The sequence below is a fragment of the Terrapene carolina genome, unplaced genomic scaffold, assembly GCF_002925995.2.
Source record: "Terrapene carolina triunguis isolate 2854851 unplaced genomic scaffold, T_m_triunguis-2.0 Scaffold66, whole genome shotgun sequence".
Classification (NCBI taxonomy): Eukaryota; Metazoa; Chordata; order Testudines; family Emydidae; genus Terrapene; species Terrapene triunguis.
In genome coordinates, this window is record NW_020664417.1 from 85,284,214 (window position 1) to 85,309,224 (window position 25,011).

At 37.7% G+C, this 25,011-nt stretch overlaps 1 protein-coding gene across 3 annotated transcripts in view; it reads right to left on the reverse strand.

Moving 5' to 3' along the window:
• Positions 1-302: 302 nt before the first annotated feature.
• Positions 303-25,011, reverse strand: part of FAM193A (family with sequence similarity 193 member A) — a 99,495-nt gene continuing 74,786 nt past the window's right edge. For 2 of the 3 annotated variants that reach the window (XM_024198559.2, XM_024198558.2), the window contains 10 exons: positions 24,827-25,006; positions 23,421-23,672; positions 20,278-20,476; positions 18,412-18,684; positions 17,678-17,960; positions 15,242-15,428; positions 12,992-13,222; positions 9,467-10,313; positions 3,269-3,350; positions 303-1,348 (listed from right to left, as the gene is read on the reverse strand). In XM_024198559.2, the coding sequence (XP_024054327.2) occupies positions 1,255-1,348; positions 3,269-3,350; positions 9,467-10,313; positions 12,992-13,222; positions 15,242-15,428; positions 17,678-17,960; positions 18,412-18,684; positions 20,278-20,476; positions 23,421-23,672; positions 24,827-25,006 (2,628 nt within the window). In that variant the 3' untranslated portion in view covers positions 303-1,254. The remainder of the gene's footprint in view (positions 1,349-3,268; positions 3,351-9,466; positions 10,314-12,991; positions 13,223-15,241; positions 15,429-17,677; positions 17,961-18,411; positions 18,685-20,277; positions 20,477-23,420; positions 23,673-24,826; positions 25,007-25,011) is intronic. The other variant, XM_024198560.2, reaches the window with a different exon arrangement.

The following is a 25,011-nucleotide window of genomic DNA, read 5'->3' on the forward strand; positions in this document are numbered from 1 at the left end:
ACTAAATTTACATAACAGTATCTTCAATCAAATCAGAACCTTGAGTTATTCCTTCAAGCTAAAAAAGACATTGGTGATCTGTACTATTGTTATTTAACATTTGTATTGTGGTAGCATGGAAGCCATACCATATACCGTATTTTCTACACTAGTATTAAAGCTTTGTGTAGTTTCTCTCCTCACATAATATCTATTGAAAGAGAGGTATCAGAGTGCTTGTATAAACCATGGTATGAATTCCAGCATTTGCAAGAGTACACCACACTTACAGCAGATAGCGTGCATACTGCTATTGGATGGGTTCAATACAAGTGTTCATAGACACAAACACTAAATCACACGGCTCTCATTGACAATCTTATCCAAGACGCATTTACATTTAGAAGAGTCTAGCTTACTCACCAGTCCCTTTCTGTTCCTCCACTCCCTGTCCCCAAGCAGAAAAAAGCAAGACACAAGCCTTCTGCCATACTAATGTATTCCATCTTTCAAAAAGAAAGACATGATTTTAATATTACTTAACAATATGTTAAAAAAGTAGCCAGTTAGGCTTCAGTGTTAATACAATTATACTCTCTATAACAGATTTGATAGTGTGAGTATTGTTCTTTTTTAAACGTTCTCATTCTGCAAGTATTCTTACACAAGCTGGCTACAAGTCAGGAAAAAATCAAAACACAAATAGCGTAACTTGTACACTCTTTAACAGTAGATTGTGAAAGAACTGAGGAAATGCTTGTCCCATGAGAGCCTCTTTTTCATGAAACCGTGTCAGGAGAGTTCTGGAGCAGATGAAAGCGCAACTGACTAGGTCCATTCCTTTGTCAGAAGTCAGAATGACAAAACATAGCTAGATGCAGAAGTGACAGGAGCCACTGCAGATGATGCAAACTAGTATTTTGGCCTCCACCCAAGCCTAGGAAGCAGGTTTAAAGTCTTTGAGGCCAAGGCAATCAGAAGGAGTTGGAAAAAAAAAAAAGCTATTGTTCCAACTCCAACAGCATACAGCTACAATCAAGTAAGTCTCACTCACAGACTACAAGCACACAAGCTAACAAATTCAGGTAGAAAGTGGCAATTTCTCAGTCTGCAAGAACTATCAGGCCAAGGGGTTCAGTGCAGATCCACACAGCACTGGGGACAAGGCAAGGCAGCACTGGCTCAAGACCAGATAAGCTCTCAGCACAACAGGACAGATAAGTGGAGTTGTCTTTCATTGATTCCTGCAGGGTTCCCTCCCCAAACTGTGTCATTTCAATGAGCAGCAAAGGTGGTTTTTTTCAAGCTAAAATTGGACCAGTTGATGGAAAGTCTCTGCCTTGTCTGTCTGGCAGAGTCCAAGCAGAATCTGTAAACAAAACAAGCGAGAGATAAAGTGAAACTGTTATACTGCTTACCAACAAAAAGATATAAATATTAGTTTGCATTTAAATGGCATCTTTAATCCCAATGGACCATAAAACACTGTAAATCACACACAGAGGAAACACTTCATCACCACTGAAATATTACTACCGCTGGTGTGGAATATACCAACCATTTTAACAGTCCACAATAACACTAACATTTAAGAGACATAGTGAAGACTACTGCATTCAACAAAGAATAGGAAGGACTAAGGCAAACAAAATGTTATTATCCAAACTGGAATCTGGTTAGACACTGAGCCAACACTCCTATTTTTACAAACAAAAAAACCCCACCCCAATATAAAATAATTAATGAACTTAAGTGGTCAGTGCCTCTGATTTACATATCATCTGTATTCAGGACACCATTACCCCTATACAGTGGTCCTCCCCTGACTGTAGTGAATCTGTACTTTTAAAAGCTATGTTTCAGACACAAATAAATGCCATGAGAAAGTATCCAGGAAGTGGCTGAAACTAGGACAAAGACAATAGTCCATTTGTCTGGATAAAAGTAAAAAACAAAAAAATTATCTACCAAGTTTCATTGGACATATAGTTCATGAAAGAGACAATGTTTCAAGAACAACTCAATAGAACAGGTAAGCATGTATTCCAACGATTGTTAATATGTATCTGTGTCCTATATCAAAGGCAAGCTATATTCTCCATTGAGAGTGATTGTGCAATTCATAGCATTTGTGGTAGTTACATGTGAGTATCAAGAGAACACTCACAAAAGTAGTATCTAGTTCCTCTTTGGTGTGCTAAATTGCTTTCCCTAAAGGTACATCTACACTGCTATGGCTGTGATGCTGTAGTATCATAGTACAGAAGCTTCCTACATTGACGGATGGGGGTTTTCTGTTGATGCAGGTAATCCACCTCTCAGCGGTGGTAGGTAGGTCAACAGAAAGTTCTTCTGGTCAATCTACACTGGGTGTTAGGTCTACTTAACTACAGGGCTCAGGGCGTTAAATTTTTCATAGCCCCGAGTGATGTAGCTAGGTTGACTGAGTTTTAGGTGTAGATCAAGCCTAAGAATTAAAGTCCACGGAAGAGAGGGAACACAGTGAGAGAGGCAAGGCAAAAGTTACACTGCAAGGACTAAGCTTTTATTTAACCTGGAATAGAGGAGATTTAAAGGCAACTTGCTAGAGAAATTCCAAAATGGGGATAAAGTGACACTACATTAAAGAGGCAGTAAAAAGTACCAGTTACACAACTCCTAGTCAGCCTGTACAGTTCATTGCTGTAGTACAGTTCATTGCTAGAAATTGCTAAAGAGTACTGAAACTGTATAACAATATTTGTAACTGGATTTTCTATGAATTCTGACTGATTCAGGCAGTACTCTCCATTATATCTATAAAAGGAAAATCTCTGAAACAATTTTTTTTAAAGTGATAGAAAATTAGTGAGCCCATTAAATGTGTCTTCTTGGTGTAAGTGGATAACTTGCCAGAGTTCAGAGGAAATTGTACAAAGTGTTCAGATACCATGGTGATCAACAGTTTAGTTTTTTAAACAGACAGCACTGAACAGATAGCTAGGTGCATTGTGGGAAAGTTTTAGTCTTCCTCCAAAGTAATAAGTAATGTCAGTGATGGAGGTAGAATAGAAGATGCCATACATAAATGTCTGTTCCTGTATGGCAATTACATATTATTGGCTCTTGTCTGGTTCTCCATGTTCTGTGCTAAGGCCACATGACTATAATTTCTACCCATAAAGCTATAGCTTTGACGCTCATTACAGTAACCATGCTTTTATGCAAAGAGTTAATTGTTTTCATTTCGATCACATATATTAAGCAACACAACAGGCGTACATGCAGAGTTGATAGCACTTTTATTTACCTTTTAAAATACTCCACTTCCCGTTCTGTCTCATCCATTTCCACACTGTCTAGGTCAATGTCTTTGGGCAGAAACACATCATCTGCAAAATGGAAAGATACACCAAATTAGTTTCAGTTGGCTGTTTTACTCTAGAAGAAAAAAAAATTTGGACAGACTGAAGTGAGGTCTCTGAGGACTGCTTAGCCTTTGTATACTTCTTTTGGCTGAAGGCTTAAAAAACTAAACAACTTATTTCCAATAGCAAAGACAAAAAGGAATGAGCAGCAGATTGACTCTTCACATTGATTACAAAACATTCCACAGGACTGACCCATGCAAGAGAGAGTTCAATTATAGAACAGACTGGGAAACTGAAGAGCTGATCAGCCAGCAAGGGTTACTCGGAGTGAAAAATATACAATAATTGGCTGCCTGAATTTGTTAGCCTCATCACCCTCTGATGAATCTATACACCCAAGAGGCAGTTTTTGCAACAATCTAATTCACATTTGATTTAAAAATACTTTGGGAGATGGTTTTTTGCAGTATTGATAATACTGGCCCTGGGTCATAGTGTATGAAACCAGAATAATGATATAGCTATGATTGTGATCTTCTGTGCTTTTATCATGATTAACATCCATATTTAAACATTGTCTGACCTCAGAACCTATTTAGGATATATAAAGAATAGTGCTGGCCCAGGATAGAATGCTTTAAAAAAACCCACAGTTCATTATGGCTTTGTCTAGACTAGTTTTTGGTCAGGCTGTAACTCAAGTTAACTAACATGATTTGAATGCTAATCTAAACATAAGAATGGCCATACTGGGTCAGACCAATGATCCAATCTAGCTCAGTATCCTGTCTTCCCACAATGGCCAATACCAGATGCTTCAAAGGGAATGAACAGAACAGGGCAAATATCAAGTGATCCATCCCTGACATCTAATCCCAGCTTCTGGTAGTCAGAGGCTTAGGGACACCCAGAACATGGGATTGCATCCTGACTATCCTGGCTAATAGTCTTTGATGGACCTATCCTCCATGAACTTATCTAATTCCTTTTTTGAACCCAGTTATACTTTTGGCCTTCACATCATCCCCTGGCAATGAGTGCCTCAGGTTGACTGTGTGTTCTGTGATTAAGTACCGGGTACTTCCTTTTGTTTGTTTTAAACCTACTGCCTATTAATTTCATCAGGTAACCCCTGGTTCTTGTATTATGCGAAGTGGTAAATAACACTTTCTTAAACACTTTCTCTACACCATTCATCATTTTATAGACCTCTATCATAGCCCCCTTTAGTTGTTTCTTTTCCAAGCTGAACAGTCCCAATCTTTTTAATCTCTCCTCATATTGAAGCTGTTATATACCCTTAATCATTTTTTGCTGCCCTTCCCTGTATCTTTTCCATTTCTAATATATATATTTTTTTGAGATGGGGCCACCAGAACTGCACGAAGTATTCAAGGTGTCGTCTTACCATGGATTTATACAGCAGTATTATGATATTTACTGTCTTATTATCTATCCCACTCCACAATAATTTGTTCCTGGTCATGGTTCAGTTTACACGGTGCTGAAGCATGATATGGAATGAGTGCTTGTGAAACAGGTAGCACTAAAACTACATTAGTTAACTCCAGTTAATCGGCAATCGATTAACTTTGGAACAACATGACCAAGAACTCCCAGTCTAAACAAAGCCCACGAGTAATCGGAGATTCATAGGGCTGAAACTGATGGCTGAATCCAGAATAAGAACAGATCAGGGTATCGCTTCTGAATAGTTATAATATTAATGGATGCCTCATTTGTTCTGCACTAGTCCAGGTTCTTCAAAGAGTAATTACAGAATAAAATTACTGCTTTGTAAAACAGGGCCCCTGTCCGATTACTTTTTCTGAAAGTGATTTTACATTTAAAAAGGAAGAAGTACTTGATCTAAGGAGAAAACAACAGAAATAGATAATATGTTGCAGAGGCCGCCCTCCCCTTCCTGCCCCCCCCCCCCAGGGTATAGATTAGAGCTGCACAAAATGTTTCAGATGAATACTTCATTCACCAAACATTCCCCGCCCCCCGGCTGTTTTGGTCAACTGAAAACTATTTCCTGAATTTAGCCTAATTAGCTTCATAAATGTGCATGTGTGCCATTTAGCCCAGTGCTTAAGGCATATGGCTGGTATATGGGAAACCCAGGTTTGAATCCACGCTCTGGAGCAGAGACTTCAACTCAGATCTCCCAGCTCCCAGGTGAGCATACTAACTAGAGCTATTCTAGAGTGGGTTCCCCACAATCTCTCCTGCTGAAGCTGTTTCTCTTTGTATAGTATAGATATTTAAATATTCACTGGGCCTGAGAGAGAGACCGACTTTACAGCCTAATGATTAAGATACTCAACAGGGAGAAAGGATATATGGATTAAGATCGTTCCTCTGAATCAGCCAGAGAGAAGATTTGTCAGGACAAAAACATGTTTCATTTCTTATACAACCATGCTACGGCATATGCTTTGTTAGATTTAGAGGGCATTAAAAGAATTTGGTCCAGTCTACCCTGCCAGATTTAATTGCATCTTAACCATGGTTGGAGACTACTGTTGTTGACTATAACGTTGTTTCTACAGGAATTGAGCCTACACAATGACTTTATGTTAAAATTTAATTTTGCGTGTCTAAAAAGTCTCTCTCCATGTAATCTAAGTAAATATGCTAAAAACTAACAGCAGCAACCGACTTTAAGGTCTTCTTGTAAGCACAGATCCTTGCGCTGCACCTTCCAAGACAACTGGCTGCCAAAAGGGCTGAGAAGAAAACTCTCTAATCCTCCTCCTTCTAATACCCCAGTTAAAACTCTGTCGTGATGTCTACAAAATCTTGGTATATTATCATTGGAAGTTTTTAAGAACAGGTTAGATAAACACTTGTTAGGGATGTCTGAAGCATATTTAGTGCCTCAGTGCAGGGGTCTGGACTACACGACCTCCCGAGGTCCCCTCCAACCCTACATTTTGATGATTCTATGATAATCAGCAGGTGCTCTGAGCTACTGAATAGTGAATCTGTAAACTGTATTTGGAATAACATATGGTCAGCAAACAAGACAAGCAAGAGTTCACTACTCGTAATTTTCCACATGCTCCTAATTCAGGTCTTAAAATGGAGATAAGATGAAATTAGGAAGGGTGAAAAGATAATTCCAACTTAAAAGATGGGTTTTAAAATGAAGATAATTGGAAGAAGGATAGGCAAGCTTCATTGTCTTAGAAAATGATTATTAAAATAGTAGGACTGGATCAGTAGGCAAACTTGAGGGAAGACGCTAGTGCTGCTTCCAGTGAGGGATCCCTTCTCATTTAACAAAGCATCATTTTATTGTAGGATAATGTAATAGTTCCTCATTATGATGAAACCACACAGAATGAGAGTACTGGAGAGATGCTGTCTGGTTCACAGAAGGGTAAACTTCGAAGGCTAGAGATTTAGTTACCTGTTAAATTACATGAGACTCTTCTCTAGAGATACTACTGGCTTTGACACTCTGGAAAATCCTGGGATACCTAGGGGGTTTCATGGTTATTTACTCCAGTCTCTCCCTTTTTTAGAGCAACTTTTGAAGCTGCTACAAAAATGTGCAAAATTAAAGTCTCCCTGTTTTAAATCTACTATGAACAAGCCTGTGTTTGGATAAAAACTAACTGGAGAATTGCTTTCCTTATTTATTATTTGTATGATCACAGCACCTAGGAGCCCTAGTCCAGGACCAGGACCTCACTGTGCTCAATTAGGTAGCAAGAAGATTTGAATCCATGTCTTCTACCTGCCAGGGGAGAGCCTTTATCACTAGGCTTCGGAGTCACAGTCACTCTGTCTTTGGCCCAATAAATACTTAAGTACACAAAGTGGAATAGCTTCAAAAGGAGAGAATGAGAACATCCCACCCCAGAATACCTTATAGATTAATGGTTAGGATGCTTACCTGGGAGGAGAGATATCTGAGCTGATGTTCCTGCTCCAGGATGGGGATTCAAAGCTGGGTGTCCCAGGAAAGTGCCCTAACTACTGGACTAAAGGTTACAGACACACAACTTAGTCCAGTGTTTAGGGCATTTGTGTTGGACATGCACAAAGTTTGCTGACAAATTCCAAACATTTCTGGAATCGAACCAAATTTTTCCCGATTTTTCACTTGGCTGGCTGAAGCAAAAAATTCAATTATTCACCCAGCTCTATTATAGAGCCTTCCACACCTTCCAGTTCCTCACCAGTAGTGATCATTAATTCCCATCAAATATATCTAGGAGGAGGAAGAGAGGTGGCATGGTCTATGATTCTCCTCTGCAAATTGAGAAGGATAGTATGCACAGAAGGGTGGGAAATAAAGGAGTTAGGGAAGTGAGGCCAATGTGAAGGGAGAGAAAAAACAAAACCCAACCCCCAACAAACTACAACTAGATGTGCAGGGAAGGGAAACAAAAGGGTCAAGGAATGGGAAGAATCAGAGAGGTAGTTTCATTCAATCCCAGCAAAAGACCACTGAAAACAAACCTGGGCTCCTCATCCAGCACTCATGATCACCATGCATTTGTTCTGTGCTCTGGTAATGAAACTTACAATAATTCAGTTTTGTGAAGTGCTGGAACATACCCCACACCACCCTCCAAGGATCTCCAGTTTTAATCTGTAGAATACTAAAGGGAGCTGCAAGGATGAAATACACAAATGCTAAAATTAAGTGCCATTATGCCATAGAGGCTTAGTTCAAGCACTGCTACCACACAGCTATTTATGGATCTATGGAAAATTAGTTGGTATGCTCAGCCCAACTCCATGTAGACAAGTGTCCATATCTCTAAATTAGTAGTCTCATCAAAGACTGAAGAGACAGATTCTGAACTATGCTAGCACGTGGAGGTGGTATTCCGGGTAGCATGTTTGCAGGGCACTGTGGGGAAGCTTGCACTGCACCTGCTCATGATATGCCTGTTCTGAGTAGAAAGGGAAACTAGAGTAATCTGGTTACCTGTACGTTTTTAGAAGTGCTAAAAATCACTTTATGAAAAGAATTATACATCTTTCCATCTTAGTGTGAGAAATATAGTGTCATGCCTTATAATTAATAATTTCTTAGCATGGAAAAATGCATAAAATACACATAAGAAGCAATTCTTATCTGGTGTGTGTTATTTGGATGGCAAACTTTCACAATATAAGCAACAGAGAGTCCTGTGGCACCTTTAAGACTAACAGAAGTATTGGGAGCATAAGCTTTCGTGGGTAAGAACCTCACTTCTTCAGATGCAAGACATCTGAAGAAGTGAGGTTCTTACCCATGAAAGCTTATGCTCCCAATACTTCTGTTAGTCTTAAAGGTGCCACAGGACCCTCTGTTGCTTTTTACAGATTCAGACTAACACGGCTACCCCTCTGATACTTTTCACAATATATTATTTTACTTCACAGTATATTTACTCATTGTGAATGCATAGTGAAACTGTAGTGGAATAAAATGAAATACTGAACTTGCTTATAATCACCTTTCCAGCACAGAGATGTTCTATGGAGAAAGATTTTTTTTTTTAAGTGAAATCAATGTATGTATAACTAACTCTTCCCTGTCTGCAGAATCCTGTGCTCTATGGTTTACCATGTGATATGACAGTGACTGGTTTTAGACTCTATATTCCTACTGATTCAATCCTCCTATCATAGTAGAGATTAATATTAAAAACATGCTTTGAAAACTAGTTAAAGAGTTTCTCCAAAATGGGTTTTGTCATCAAAATATCCAGTAATTATATTTCAAGTCTGTCACTTCATATAGGCCTTATGAAAGAGATGGTACTTGTATTCTATTGTTTAGTTGACTCTAAGTGTATGGAAGGGATACAAAACACTACTAGTTGTAATAATCTCTCACATGTTTTTCCATACTTCTTATTATTCCATAGTGGTTAGCTATTTGCATCTCTATTATTAATACTGAACATCAGATTAAACATCAATGCTAAGAGCACAGAAAAAATAGCATAATTAACTAAAAATGTCATTATAGTGACTGACTCATCAGATGAAGGAGATCTGATTCTCCTCTCACACCTGTTTAACATCAGTGAGTTACTCCCAATTTACACTGACATGAGTGATTGGAGAGCTGTCCCAAAATTTTGAAACTAATCTATATGAAAAATTATTAGTTATGCACTTACCTATGGAATTGTTGACTTTGTCTCCCTTCTTCTTCTTGTTTTTCTTGTTCTTGCCTTTTGGCTGAGGAGATTCTGCAAGTATCAGTTTATTGTTTTGTTGCTGCTCACTTGGAGAAGGGGACTCACTCACTACAGGTGTTTTCTCTTCCTTTAGGTGATTCAGCTGCTTTTTGTTATTATTACTGCTTGTTTTTTTCTCCTCTTTTTTCGGTTCTGCAAGCAGCGGGAGCTCTGCTGCTTTCACTTTGGATTCTATTTGGTTTCTGGTCTTAGACTGAATCTCTGTTGCTTTGGGGGATTCAGCAGGCTTTTTCATTTGTTCAGCACAGGGTTTGTTTATTTGCTTTAGTTTTTGTTTACTATTACCTTCTTTATGATGATGCATTATATCAAAGAGAAAAGACAGGGGCTCATGCTGTTTCACACTCATCTCTTTCTGGAAAAGCAACTTTGAGTCTCTAGTGTTTGTGGGATCAGATAGTTCACAGACCATCTCAGGAATTGGCCTCTGTTCCACATGATTTACATGCCTAGACAGTGAACTAGATGAGGTTTCTACCTTTTCTGATTGCTCAAGTATGCCATTCTGAATGTCTTCTGGTGGGTTTGGGATTGATTCCTTCACTGCCTGGCAGTTTCGAGTAAGCATTTCCATCTTCTGACAGTCTTTACTTGTTCTGTCTTTTTTCTTTTTCTTTACAGCCTGTAACTGCTGAAGTTCTTGAAGTCGTTGCAGCTCCTGTTTTAGTCTTTCTTCCTCCTCCTCTTCCCGCCGTCTCTGCTCTTCAAGCAACTGATGATGCTCCCTCTCTTTGGCTTCTGCTTCAAGACGAGCCTTTTCTTCTAGCTACAAAAAGCAGCAGTTTATTAAATAAATGACAAAGATTCAAAGAACTAGACATTTGGGAAACGATCTTCATCTCAACAGCTAATTCCTAAACATTCCATGTTACAAGGATGTGTTAAGGAATTTTAGAAGTCACAGGGCTTGTCTACACTACCCGCCGGATTGGCGGGCAGCAATCAATCCAATGGGGGTCGATTTATCACATCTAGTATAGACGCGATAAATCAACCGCTGAGCGCTCTCCCGTCGACTCCGGTACTCCACCAGAAGGAGGAGCACAAGCAGAGTCGACGGGAGAGCATCAGCTGTTGACTTACCACAGTGAAGACACCGCGGTAAGTAGATCTAAGTACGTTGACTTCAGCTATACTATTCACATAGCTGAAGCTGCGTATCTTAGATTGACCCTGTGCGGTAGTGTAGATAAGCCCACAGTGTGGAACATAAATGTACCCCTCAAGAATAGTATTAGAATGGGCAAACAATTTAAAATTAACACACTTAGCAGCTACCTACAGATATTGTTCATGAAGCTATAGCACATTTTCCATTTACAATAACTTGCATTGTGCTCAATATAAAGCAGGAAAAAAGCATGTTTCAGCTCATTTTTGTAACAACACTAAAGAGACAATATTCAACTGAGTGTACAACTGTATATCCTTCATAATATTATCACAAGCAAGAATAGGTCGCTGAGGTAGATAAAGGCTGGGTGTGGATATATAGTACCAATAGGGGGAAATATGACACAAGAAACATGACAGTGTTATTCCTGACCACAAAGAGGCCCTTCTCCTGAAAATCCAGTGAACGCACTTAGATAAAGGTATTATGCATATTACTAAAGTGGATCACACCACTTTTTTCAGTATTGTTTTTATAATATTAAAAGCATATTATTCCACTGAACATTTGACAAATTGATATGAAAATATGCTCTTAATTGGAAAATTCCACAGTAGTTTAAATTTTAACAACCATCAATAAAAATAATGTCATCCAGTAACACTATATGAGAATCACAGTCCTTTTTACTTGTACATTATGAAGCAAATTAACACTAAAGTTGTAAAAAATAAAAAGACGGTCATTCATTATTAATTTTTTAAAATGGTTTACTTGATTACTAATTCACAATGGCTCTTCCCAGTTATTACTGAAAAGAATCAAGGTTTTATTGTGCTAAGTTTGCTTACCTCTCTCAATTAAATTACGAGCAGTAGCTTCTTGCACAGTGCCATTTGCTAGTTGAAAGCCAGATCTCTCAAAAATTGTGTGAATTTTTGGAAACGCGTATATGGGACCCATTCATTTTAAGAGATTAATTAGTTTTGGGGTTTTTTGGGGGGTTTTCTTGCAAAAAAAATCCTGCAAAATCTTCTGATTCTTTTCTTCTGGAGTACACAGCACTGTATTTGCATAATTTGTGTTTTTAAAATGAATTAATGGACAATGTTAAAAACAAGCAGTTTAAAGAAAACTACTTCTTAACTTTGGGACTTATGAAAAATAGTCTGTTTTTCATTAGTATGGCCTATGTTAAAAACAACTTTGGCCCCCCCACTAAATACCCCAAACCACAAATTTATAGCAAAATATAATAATCCAAATATGCAAAGTAAAGTATCAACTGAAATGTGAACTATTTAGTGAGCTTATAAAATTTATTTTCCAGATTTCAAACACACACACAGTAACTTAAGCCTTATTTTGAACCTGTATATCCTGAAGTTGGTGTGTGAAGATATCAACTCAACAAGAGACCCAGATTTTCTGTTTATTAAGATAAGACAAAAATGTAACCATTTTCCTGTATCCCCTCACAACCAAACCTTCACAATTTTTGAAGGACATAATTCCATATATTTCCCTCTTTTTTTGCCAGCTAGCTTTTAAATGCCAGTTAAGTTCAGACTTCATACTGCAATTCCATGAGTTAGTTGGGGTTGGTCCTGCTTTGAGCAGGGGGTTGGACTAGATGACCTCCTGAGGTCTCTTCCAACTCTAATCTTCTATGATTCTATGAATATTTACCCTCCAGCCAACCAGGGAGACCATGGGTCTTCACTCAACCTGTCTTTAATTCCACTTAGACCACAGTAGAGGGTGCCACTGAGCAGCTTCTAAATCCAGTAGAGGGTGCCCAAATTACTTACAAATCTTGAGTCTCCTCCAGATCAGCACAGACATACTACTCCTATGCTACATGGTTGAAGGAACATTTTAATGGAGCTGACTGACGTCCTAGTAAAGAATGCTAGATTTTTACATCCACCCATTATTAATGTGTCACATTAATGCACTCCAGGATGGTTACCCAAAGATCCTGAAATTTTTGAAACTAAGAAATACCCCCTTTGATGATGTGCAGTTCTAACATGTAATTTACTTGCAATAAAAAAAAAAAGGGCTATGATATACTGGTAAATCCTCTGAGAGTAAAAAAACTTAGATAGCTTTCAAAACAGCACCATGACTATACCCACCAGACTAAACCAGCTGTGTTATATACCTGTATACTACAGGCTACATCAATGGCAGTTTAAAATCAGTAATGCACATTCAATCAGTAGTCTGCCATTCAAAATGATGCCGATGGAAAGTTTCTCACAAATACCTATGCCTTTATAAATTCAAGTTAGATAATTTATGACAAATATGGGTCTGTTTCTTACCTTTCTTTGCTTATGTCTCGCTCGCTTGGCTGCCCGAGAGCTGCTTACTGGTTTGGTCTCAGAGCTATTTATGAATTGTAGCAAGTCTTCCACTTTTCGATGGTCAACTACACTCTCTCTTTCAGAAATCTGGTCTGGTTTCTTCGGCTGCTCCTCTTTCCTCTTTGTCAAACGTAAGCGAAGTTTTTCCCTCATTTCTGCATAATTTCGACTGGTTGGTGCAGCTGGTGGCTAATGGCCATAAGAGAAAAAAAAAAATACAGTAACCTGGCTTGAAAGTTTCACAGTACAGCTTAGAATTTTGCAATATGAAGTTTCAGACAGTGCATAAACAATACCAACTCCCAATGCTAGTTGTGTGCACATGCAATACATATGCAACAGACAACAGTATCACAACAGACCTGTTTGTTTACTTTCATCTTGTAGTGGAAGAGGTGGGTGGGGAGGTAGAGGGATATCAAATGCCAGCAGAGGAGTTTCCAGTTATAGGTCAGGAATTAGTTATGGTGGTTGACAGATTATCAAATGTAATTTGAAAAAGGAGTAAGTCTTTGCTGCCACTGTTTTCCATGTAAATATTTAGTGGTAGGGAAAAAAAATAAGCCACCACCACCACCACCTTCATGCAGTTATTTGTTTGACTTTAGGCTAAAACTATAGCCCAATCCAGTGAGCTGGGTTGATTGTCACTTTGAATTGTCTTTATTGCTATACAATGTAGGTAGTAATGGCTGATTTTGTTTTAATACCCATAAGCACAGTTTTTACCCCAAAATGGGAAAAGCGTCAGACACTCCATGAAGTCCACTATGTACTTAACTATTATTACAGATTTTACATGGAAGATAATTAGCTACCATGGTAATGGATGTCTGTGTAAAACCCTAAAATAGATTGCCACATTAAAAGTATCTATTTCAATTTGTAAAAATTGCAATTAAACAGAACTTTTAAAATGTTTTGCTGCATATGCAAGGAGTATGCACTTAAGTCTTCAGATTCCCATTGACTTAAACAGGCTTGAGTCAAACCCTCAGTAATGAAGAAAAGCAGACAAAAGGAAAGAGATCCCATAGCCAATTAATAAGTATTCACGCTTTGTTATTACTTCAAAACGCCTTTTAAGTTGGTCAAGTCAGTGTTTTAGTGCACTTTTCTTACAATTCTGAAAAATAATTCACTAATAAGTATATTTGTAATACTAAGAATTAGGAAACTTTTTTTAAAATTTAAAGAAGCGTTTTAAAGCTTTGCTCGTACTAGATGATGCCAGCTCACCAAAAAAAAAAAAAAAAAGGCGTTTGGTAGTTAAAACAAACCCTTTAAAGCTTCACAATTGGTCACAGAGTTATATAAATTAGAGATGCAGATTTCTAGTGCCAAGAAGGTGCTTGATAGATTTTGTGGCAAGAATGTTTTGAAGTGCAGTGCTCTTTTACTCAATGTCATCTCATTACTTATAGATATATACATACAAACAAGCCTAATTAACTTGATTTCATCCCAGAGACAATGTGGCTGAGGTAATATCTTTTATTGGACCAACCTCTGCTGGTGAGAGAGAATCTTCTGAGCCATACACAGCTCTTCTTACACTTTACGGTTACTCATACATGGCTACAAGATACCCATTTTAGCCATCATGAAACCAGCCTAAGCACCTATTGTTAATCTTTTCTCCAAGTTGACCTCCTCCTAAATCCTCATTTGTTGCTCTCTCTTGAATTACTTCCAGCTGAGCACTCACGTTAGGTATTTTTAGATGCACAAATTTCCCAGTTTAAATTTTATTTTCTACCCTTATATTGAACCTCTCTAGCTCCATCCCTTTCTATTATTTCTCTGTTCTTAGTGTATCACAAAGGTGGCCAGAGTACAATCACCCTATTTCACAGATTTAACAGAGGTTAAATAATTTGCCTAAGTTCACACAGCTGGAAATTTGCCTAAATTCACACAGTGCTGGAAATCTAGCTGTGAAATAGTTTTGTCGTCACTAGCTTATTTTAGTGCTTCTTAAACAATGCTTTAGAATGCATTTTCTATCTACCAAACTCCTACCTTTGCAGTAAGCTGATTAAAAGATACCCGATTAAAATTTACAGTTTAAAATGAAAAAAGGAATTTACGGTCATTTATTTTTACTATTACTAATATTACAGCCAATTAGATAATATTACAACAAGCAACAGATGACAGCACACTTGAAAACAGTTACTCTTATTAAAATCATTAAACAAAACTTACTCCTCCATGACCGAAGAACTCACAGTAGCAACAGTCACAGTATTTTCCTTCTTTCTGATTTGTGGATGTTGAGGTACTGGAGCTATGCTCTGAACAGCTGTCTTCATCTTGGCTCTCCTCTCCATCGTACTGCTGATGATCATACGTATTACTGTTCTCACAGCGATGGCCCTCACAGTCAGGATCACTGTGTTAAAGAAAACGGAGGGTTTATTACAATATAATAAAAAAGAAACCTATTATATCTGTATAGAGAGAGAGATATGTATGCGAATCAGAAGCAGCAGTTCTCAAACTGTGGGATGTGCATCACCCGAAAACCTATTCTAGCAGTCTGCAGAGCTGTATGTTCAAAACCAAGCAATGAGACTAGGGTGTTTTAAGGGGAGATGGCTCCATAAAATGCTCATGAAGTGGTCCACTGAATGAGTAAAGTGGAGAATCACTGTTTAGAGAAATCCATCCTGGTCTAAAAGGTATACTTGTATTCATAATCTGGAAAATAGTTATTTTCATTTCTTAAAGCAAAGTGATTCACAAACTGTGGTCTATGGATCACTGGTGGTCAGCAGAGCTGTTTGGTCACACAGTATTTGCTCTCCTTGTCTCCCCCCTTGCTTCCACAGGTGTCCAAGCTCTTTACTACAAACAAGAGTCTCAAGATCAGCTGAAAACAAGGAGCAGACAGTGATCCAACTAGTCCAGTATCAAGTGTCTCAGAAGAAGGGATAAAACTCTGCAGGAGGCAATTATAAAATAATTTAGCCCAGGAAAAGTTTATTCACCAAGAAACACAGGTTGATTTATGTCCTTAAATATTTAAAATAACCTTCATGCTTATAACTTTGCATATGCATGTAATACACGTAAGTGCCCAATCTTTTTTGATTTCTGCTAAGCGCTTGTCCTCAAAGATCGCAAAAGTGAGTTCCGTAAGGTAACTATACATAGTGTGAAAAAAGTACTTATAATTAATGTCTCATTATGAGAAACTGTAAAATGTAGTGCATGTTCTACATGTTCTTTATTTAACTCTTCTCAAGGTGAACAGTCCCAATCTTTTCACCATCTCTTCATACTGAATTTTTTCCATGTCTCCCCCCATTCTCATCACCTGTCTCTGAACCCCCTCTACTTCAACTATATCCTTTTTAGATGGGATAACAGAACTGAACAAAGTTTTCCCGGTGAGGGTGTACAACTGATTCACATAACAGCATGATATTTTCTGTCTTTTTCTCCATTCCATTTCCTACACATCCTAATATTATTTGCATTACAGCAGCACCTAGTGCTAACAGAAATTTGGGTTCTATTGCACTAGACTAGGTAACCTATACTCAAAGAAACATTTCTCTTTTTATTGCAAAGAATCATTTTTATACTTCACTAATTTCTCTAGTTCAAACAGCAGTAATACAAACCTAGCCAGATGTTACAAAGCTAACTTTTTTTTTTTTTTTTTTTTTTTTAATATAAAGTAACTCAAGTGGATAGCTATAACTCTGCTTGGTTCTCAAGCTGACCCATCATAACTACTGCTGTGGCCTCCCACCTCCTCCATAGCAACCATCACCACAGAACAACAAGTCAGAGTACTCAGAAGAATGACTCAACTGGTTTGCCTTTAGAACATTCCTGCTCTTCAGACACTGGAGAATCAGTGTCACTATGAAATCACTCTGCCATAATGTCCTGTACTCATATAGCACAATTCACCCAATGCTTTCAAAGATCTTTAAAATTTTAAGCATCACAAAAAAGTTAGTTATTACATTAAATGGGGAACTGATACTCAGAAAAGTTGCAACTGCAGTTATGGTCAAAACACTGTTTAAATATGGTAGCTTTCTCATGAAGTATGCTCCTTGTATGGTTTCTGAGTCAAGTCTGCTGACTAAACTAACAAAAAGTAAGCTGTCACTGCTTTTTGTTCCTGGTAGCCCTGTCATAACAATTTTGGTATTACAAAGTGTGATAGGATCTATTCTAGTTTATGCATCATCAACAGAATTTTCTATTGAGTCCCAAATGTAGAAACTATTATTGGGAATGATGAATGAACCAGAAAGCATACTTTGACTTTTCCAACCCAGGTGACGTTTCAGCACGCAGTAAGAAAACAGGTCTTTTGACTTATAAGCTGAACAAGTGTGATTCTGCCTGTGACAAAAAAATGCAACCCTACCCCAGAAACACCATGGCCACATTTTCCTGAGAGTAACATCACACTTGATGCGACTTGTGCAAAGTCACACGGCTAGTGAGTGGCAGACCAGGGAACAGAACTCAGGTGTTCTGCTCATCTATCAAATGCACAAGACCCCCCTCTCACGTTATAATGGTGCACAAAATGGTGCTGCAAGAGTGATAATTTATTTTACATGTTGGTTACTATTTTTAATGCCAATTTAAGTATGAACAAAGTAAACTCACCTGCAGACACTTGGTGGTGCACTTACGGAGCTGTTTGTGGTTGAAGTAGGGGGTGCAACTGTGGAGGGACAAAGACCTGAATGTGGATCCACAAATCCAGGGGCCGTCGCAGCAGTTTTGGGGAAAGATGGAGCAGCTAGATTTGGGATATGGGGTGTAGTGGCTGGAGACAGTGCAGCAGGAGAGAGTGAAGGAAGGGATGCTAAGCTAGTAGGGCTATTTCGTGGTGCAACTGGTGCAGAATGTCTATGGTCCTCTTTATTGATATTGTGGAACACTTCTCCTAAATTTGGGAATAAGTAAATAAATAAATAAATAAATAAATAAATGTTACTTCATTTTTTGAAGAAAGTTAACAGAAATCTACACAAGCTCTAACCAGTCATTCTTGACATCTAGCTCTTTAAAAATCAGGTAAGTGATCTTTTTAGTCACAAACTAAGTAATTAAGATATTCAAGCATATTTAAAGAATATATCTCTAAAATGTATTTTCCATTTTTACAGACCAACATTTTGGCCAAACCATCCTTAATCTCAGGACTCATGATTAAGTCCTTTTGGGTTAAGAGATTACAGAAAAAATATAGCTCAAGATTAATAGCTGAGTTTTGATTAAAAAAAGCTGTTTAAACCATTTAAATACATAATATAAATAATAATACTTTAAACCCTTTGTGGCTCATTAATTTAGCAACTGACTTCAAGTTACTTCACATACATTATAGTTCTCACCTATTGATGAAGGTCTCTTAGATGATACTTTAAACTGGTTGCTGCTTGACTGCACTGTAGTAGCTGTGCAGGAGACAGAAGAAGTGGCAGAAGAGGTTGCCATGACAACTTTATTAGCTTCCATAAAGGCATCCTGGAAATTGTACAGACATTTCTTCTTTGCGGCATTTTTTTTCTCTTTGCTATCTGTAACTGCTGTTGCTTCATTGCTAGATGTAGCAGGAAGTGCTTCAGGTCTTATTTCTGAGAGTGCTGGTGCTAATAGATCACTCCCTTCAAGTGAAACACACAGAAATTAAGACTTCTAGAATTACCAGAATTGTGTTTATGGCACTTTCCCAGATTTAAGCATGTTATAATTTTCTGAACTCTGATGTGTACTTCTATATCTAGCCATGTATGTTATTACTGGCCTGGTAGGACTACTGAAGTAAATATGTTCTCGCTGAATGTTAGTCTATGTAAGTGTAACTAAATTTAAATTCTCAGGCCGATTTGTCATATAAACTAAAATTTGAAACGTGTTCTTAAATATCAGTAGCGGTAATAAGCAGCATACTGCATTACTGTACATATCTGTTCAAACTTTTAATTTTTTAAAGTGAATTTATACTTGTGAAATGTGTAAGATTGACAGCTCTGGAGTCTAATGCCCAGTTTAGCCATATAATGCAAAAGGCACTGAAAGCATACCACCTCAATCAGAGTGAGAAGAAAATGTAGCCTAAATGCTTACTTAGTTATTGGCGACTCCAAGTGCCAGTTTGTGCTGGTGTTTTTTGGGGTGTGACTTTCCATAACGGAGATTACTCACTCACTTTTTTCCCCCATTAGTGACCTGGATGGAGTATTTTGTTAGTTTTTTAATGCTACTAGTAGCTGGGTACAAATTAGAAACAGGCCAGACAAGAGACAACCAAAACTAAAGGCAAAATAAAGTCTCAGAACAAGACAGTTTTTCAGTGAGTCATGTTTTACGACAGGAAGAAGTCTTGCATAAAAATGCAATATTTGTAATGAAAACAAGAGAAGTAGGTACATGTATACATTTACTACTATTTTACTGGTTGAGTTTCCTCTGTTCTATCTCACCTGAACAATATTTTAGATTTCAGGAATGTTGCTGCAAAGCAGCACAGACTTTTCTGTATCCAACTGCCAATTAGAATTCCCTCAGATTTACTAGTTTAATGAAGCAAGACTCACATGAACCATACATGTACACAATTCCAATTTGGACAAGCCCCTAAATACCTGACCCTATAGTGACAGCTGATCTATAAATGGTTCCTTTTTATAAAAAGTGAAAAATTCAAAGGTCTAAGGAAGTGATTCTACAACATAATGTAACATGAAAATATTCTGAAGCTTGTTTTGCATCAAAGTCATTCATTCTAGGTTCTTCTAGCTTTTCTCTCATCACAGCGAGAAGAGGAAGGAATTTGTGGCAGCTGTTATGGTGTTAGTCTAGCAGTTCTCCTATAATTTTATGAAACAAGATCAAGGTCTTGTGATAGGAGACTCAGGATTTTTACTTCTTATCCCTGCCTTATAAAGTCTCTCTAAACCCACATCCTTCTGTAGCTGCACAAATCTGAAAATGCAAGCATCTCTATAAATTTCTCTCTATATACCGGAGGCCAAGAGAGGCAGTTTCTTTTTGTTTTTGCCCCTGCAATGAGATTAAAGAGTTTCTACTTTCATGTTTTCAGCCATGGTATAGCTACCATGACTCCCTGTCTATGCAAATCTAACTGCTTTCTCAAAAATGATAATGAAATGTACCATTGCCAGACAAAGTGCCACATTCAGTTTCATAATGCAGTTTTCATAGCTATTCAGTGTGAAATTATAACAAACCCTCACCAGGAAGTGTGTCGGGCAAAAAAGTAGCTGGATTCCAGTTCTTGTCATTCATCATTTCTGATCCCCAAAGACTTATAAATTTAGAGCTATTCCAGTCTGGAGTGCTCCCAAAACAGCTTGGATAAATATGATCTTGGAGCGATGCATTGAATACTTGATGCTTGTTTGTATGATTCTGAACCGGTGCTGGCGGTAATGCCTACAAAAATTATAAGAGTATTTTCTAATTAATAGTCTGTCTGCCTACACAGTTATTCCAACAGCAATATTCAAGTTATTATAATAAAGTGTTATGATCCTGTAAGAAATTATGTAAACTAAAAACTAATAAAAGTTTGTCTCCAAAAGTAACAATTATGGCAGGCTTGTTTATATTTATATATGCATATGTGTGGGTCGTACCTTAACTGCATGTATATATACACACACTTATATATAGCTCTTAAAGAGCAACCAGCTGACAGAAATTTTTGAAAAAATTTTCCTTTTATACAAAGTTGTGTGCATACTGTGTTTCTGTTGGTCTTCACTTTTTATTAAAAATTATATTTGCATAAAAACTGAACCTTTAAGGACTCGTTATTTTTAACCTATTATCTGTGCCTATTCAGCTGCTTCACAATAAAACCCCATTTTAGAACCCTCTTTCTGCCTGACCTCTTGTCAAAAAGTCCAAAACTTTGACTTAATTTTTCCTCTTACTTCTTATCCCTGAAGCTTTTCTAATATACTCACTTCACACCTCTTCTACAGATGTTACCAATATAGTTTACTTTCATCTGAATATACACCAATTGACGTGTTCTGTGATCTTTTTGTATGATACACTAAGATTTTGCATTCCAACTATCTTTGTTTTCATCACAGAAATACACATTTCATTCATTTTGGACTAGACATTAAAGCCTCCATCTGAATCAGACTAAGATCTCCTTTAATTTGAAGAGTTACACTTTAAAAGTAGTATTGCAGAGTCCCACATTTTCTGAGTCACTGACTCCATATCAAGTCTGCTCCATTTTCAACTAAAGATTTATAGTTTTCCCAATTGCCAGCTCTGCATATACAATTTGGAAACTGAAAGTGAAGCTGTGTTTTTCCCCTTCTCACATACCACTGACAGTATAAGTGATTCAGCCTGTGACGCTGGCAGACCAGATGCCACCTCATGACAGAGCCACAGGCCAATTCACTTGTGTATTAGTATAGATCAAAGTGATTGTTAGATGTACAAGAGAGTACTGGGTGTTTAAACTTCATGAAAATTAATGGGATGTTACTTGCATTGTTTTCACTTATTTGTATCCGGTTATAATGTAGTACCCAACATTTACATTGTGTATGCCCTTGTAACTAAATAATCCATCAAATGAGAAAGAAGCCTTGTGGAATGCTAATCATGAATTTTAACAGAAAAGTGCTAATTTCAAAGCAAGTGGTCATTGTGAGAGATGAACGGAGGTCAAAGATTCAAAATGCATTCTTCACTATCGGTCATCAAATGAAAAGCCCACGTGGGTAGTAACACTGCCAGCTCGTTTTCTGTGAAAGCAGCTATAAGTATGGATTAGGGAAAGATCCTGCGTGTTTGGACTCTTACAGGGAAGTGTATCAGATACAAAATAGAGCTCCCCAGAGACAATCTGAGAACCCTGAAAAGACTTTGGGGAAACTGGCAATTTATTATATCACTGCCACCATTTGGAATTACAAACTGACTCGCCTGTACATATATTTTTACCTGCTTTAATCTCTCAATAACTCTCACTTCCTTTTCATAGCTAATAAACCTTTAGTTAGTTTACTATACAATTGGCTACCAGAGATGTCTTTGGTGTAAGATCTAGAATACCAATTGATTGGGAGTAAGTGACTGGTCTCTTGGGATTGGGAGCAACCTGAGTGTATTGTGATTTTTGGTTTAATCACAAAGTCCAGTTTGTCTAGGTGGCAAGGTAGACTGGAGGGCCTAAGGAGACTGTCTGTGATCTATGGTAAGACTGGTATAATGATTCAGGAGTTCACATTTGTTATTGGTTTTGTGAAATCTAATTATAGAACATAACACCAGCGTGGGGTGTCTGCCCTGTTTTCTGACAGTGTGTCCTAAGATAGAACGTCACAATTGTGAGCCATTCCAGACAGCATGACACAGGCTAAGTTCAGCTTTCCACACTACGTACACAACCCCATTAGCCTTTCATTCCAGAGGTGATTATGCATGACAGCACAAGGAACTTCCCCCTCCCCCCAGCGCTGTTTGCCACCTCGCAGAGCTCAGACTGAGTTTATGGGGCTGATTAGAATACTTTATACATGAAAAATTAACTAATTGATTTTGAATAAAATTACGTGGCACTCCACAGAGCTAATTTTTAGAATCCCTTTTCAGAGCAGACTTGTACTGCAAGGGTGAATCACATTTTTGTTTCAGTCTTATCTGACAGTCTTCATTAAATGAAAAAAAAAACCCTCTAAAATTTAAATCAGAGGAACTTCTGAAAAACTAACTAGGCAATTATCTGGCCCCACTCACTATAGTGTCAGAGTGTTTGAACATCTCCAGATGAACATGGATTACAATACCCTTATCTTGCTAGTTAACCATGCTCTTTTGCAGAAGTGCTTTGCTGAATTTACTCTCTCCTAAAAGCACAAAAACATTCAACAAGTAATCCTCTACACTTGTCCTTATTCACAGTATCATCATTTTGACCCAAATCCAGGACAGCAATGCTGAAAAGGAACAACAGCTGTCTTTCTTCTATTCACTTTTGACCTCAAATATATACAAATTTAAAATTTAGCATAGCCATATTACATTAAATGTAACTATGCTGATCTTTTAAAGATTTCCTCTTGTCCCTATATCCATTTCAACTGATAAGAAACTGAAAATCTTTACCAAGATTAGTCTGATGATAGCAACTGCTAATCCGGTGATGGCCAAATTCCATCAGAACTGGGGTATTCTCAATTTTGGGTTTCGCTTTTACAGAATGTATGAGTAGATACCTTTATAAATTAGGAAAAAAGTAAAGTGTAATGTGCCAATAAGGCCTTAATAAGTTAAATTACTGTAATGCACACAAATTTACAATTGTTTTCCTGAAACTAGAAAGCATTTTTTTAGTCACACTTACCTTATTGTGTGTAAAGGGGGAAGCTGTATATAAGGTAGGGTGGATAAGTGGACGAGGCAGATGAGGAATAGTATGCAATGGTACATGTCCATGTATATGGGGGTAAAGGTGAAGTGCAGGATGTGCAGGTTTTTCTGGGTTCACAAACTGATGGCCAGCAGGAAGACGTCCGGCTGCGAGCACTGAAGCAGTCAGACCTGAAGCTTCCTGTTTGCAAACATGGCATTCACAAGTATTTGGACCTTGGTCAGCCTGTAAGGAATGAAAAGTTACTCTCCTCATTTTGTCAGACAAGGAATTCAGGTAGTTTTATTTCTTTTAAATGTCACAAAACAGTAAGTCTAAATATTGTTTAGTCTTGTATAATAAAGGAGAATGGGTAAGGAGCAATTTATACAGGTTTAAAACCAAAGTTCAATATTCATCAGGGTTCACAGGTCCAGAGTTGTAGCAAAGGCAATGTAGAGCTACTCAAAGCATTTTTATGGTAGTTCCTATGGTCAGGACTACAAAGGCATGAGGCACGGTTTGGTTCTTGCTTGGAGGGAGTTAATGAAGGCAACTGATTTTGTTCCACAATCAAACTATTGAAAAGCTTGATTATCTGTGTGGAAATGATCCAGTCAGAATATGGCATTATGAATGCAAGCAAGCAGATTTATAATAGATTATAACGGTTGTTTTCCTCAATAGTACATACAGGTTCCTTTGGATTTGTAGCAACTATCTTTTAAAAAAATTAGCTCACACATAACTGACTTTAATTTTTTTTATTTACTCATTGAAATAGAAACCATTACATGCTGAGCAGAGAGCCAAGTATGATATTTGGGAATTTTTACTAAACAAATTAGCAATCCAATAAAATATTGAGTCACAACAGATCTTCATGCAAGACATCCATATAAAGAAAGTATGAAGCACTACCCCAGACTCCCTACATTTGCAAATCAGTTTTAGATATATTATTGAAATATCCATTAATTACTTCAACCAGTGGGGAAAAATCATTTACCGTCACTTAACTAAAACGTTTTCACCATTAAAGCTCAGAACAGTAAGTTCATCCTAGATTTCTGTTATATATTCAACAGTTTAAGTTCATACTGACTGAAGTACTATTTCAACCAGGAAGCAGGCTTTTTAAGACAGCAGCAGCAGAGTACAACTCCTTACAAAAGGTCTCAGATTTAGGTTCCAGGAAGGCCAGCCATCACTAGATTTCTAACGGTTATATATTCAGTTGTGAAAATAATTAAAGTCTCATAATGACAGCTACACAGATAAAAAGACTCCCTATATCTGCAACTTACCTTCTAATTAAACTATTTTCACTGCAAATAATCTCAAATAGTCAAGATTTCAAAGGTAACTTACAACGGGTATAAGACTTCAGTGAGCTATACCTGCTGACTGGGGTAAGATGGGGGTGGACTATCCATTTTTGCCTCATCTTTCCTTAATGTTCTTTTTCCTAGAGTTATTTCGTCCTTCTGAGTCCCCGGTGGTTCACCACTGCTTTCCCCATCTGCTTCTTCATCATCTGCTTCTGAAGAACTGCTGCTAGTACTGCTCACCTGAGGAGACTGAA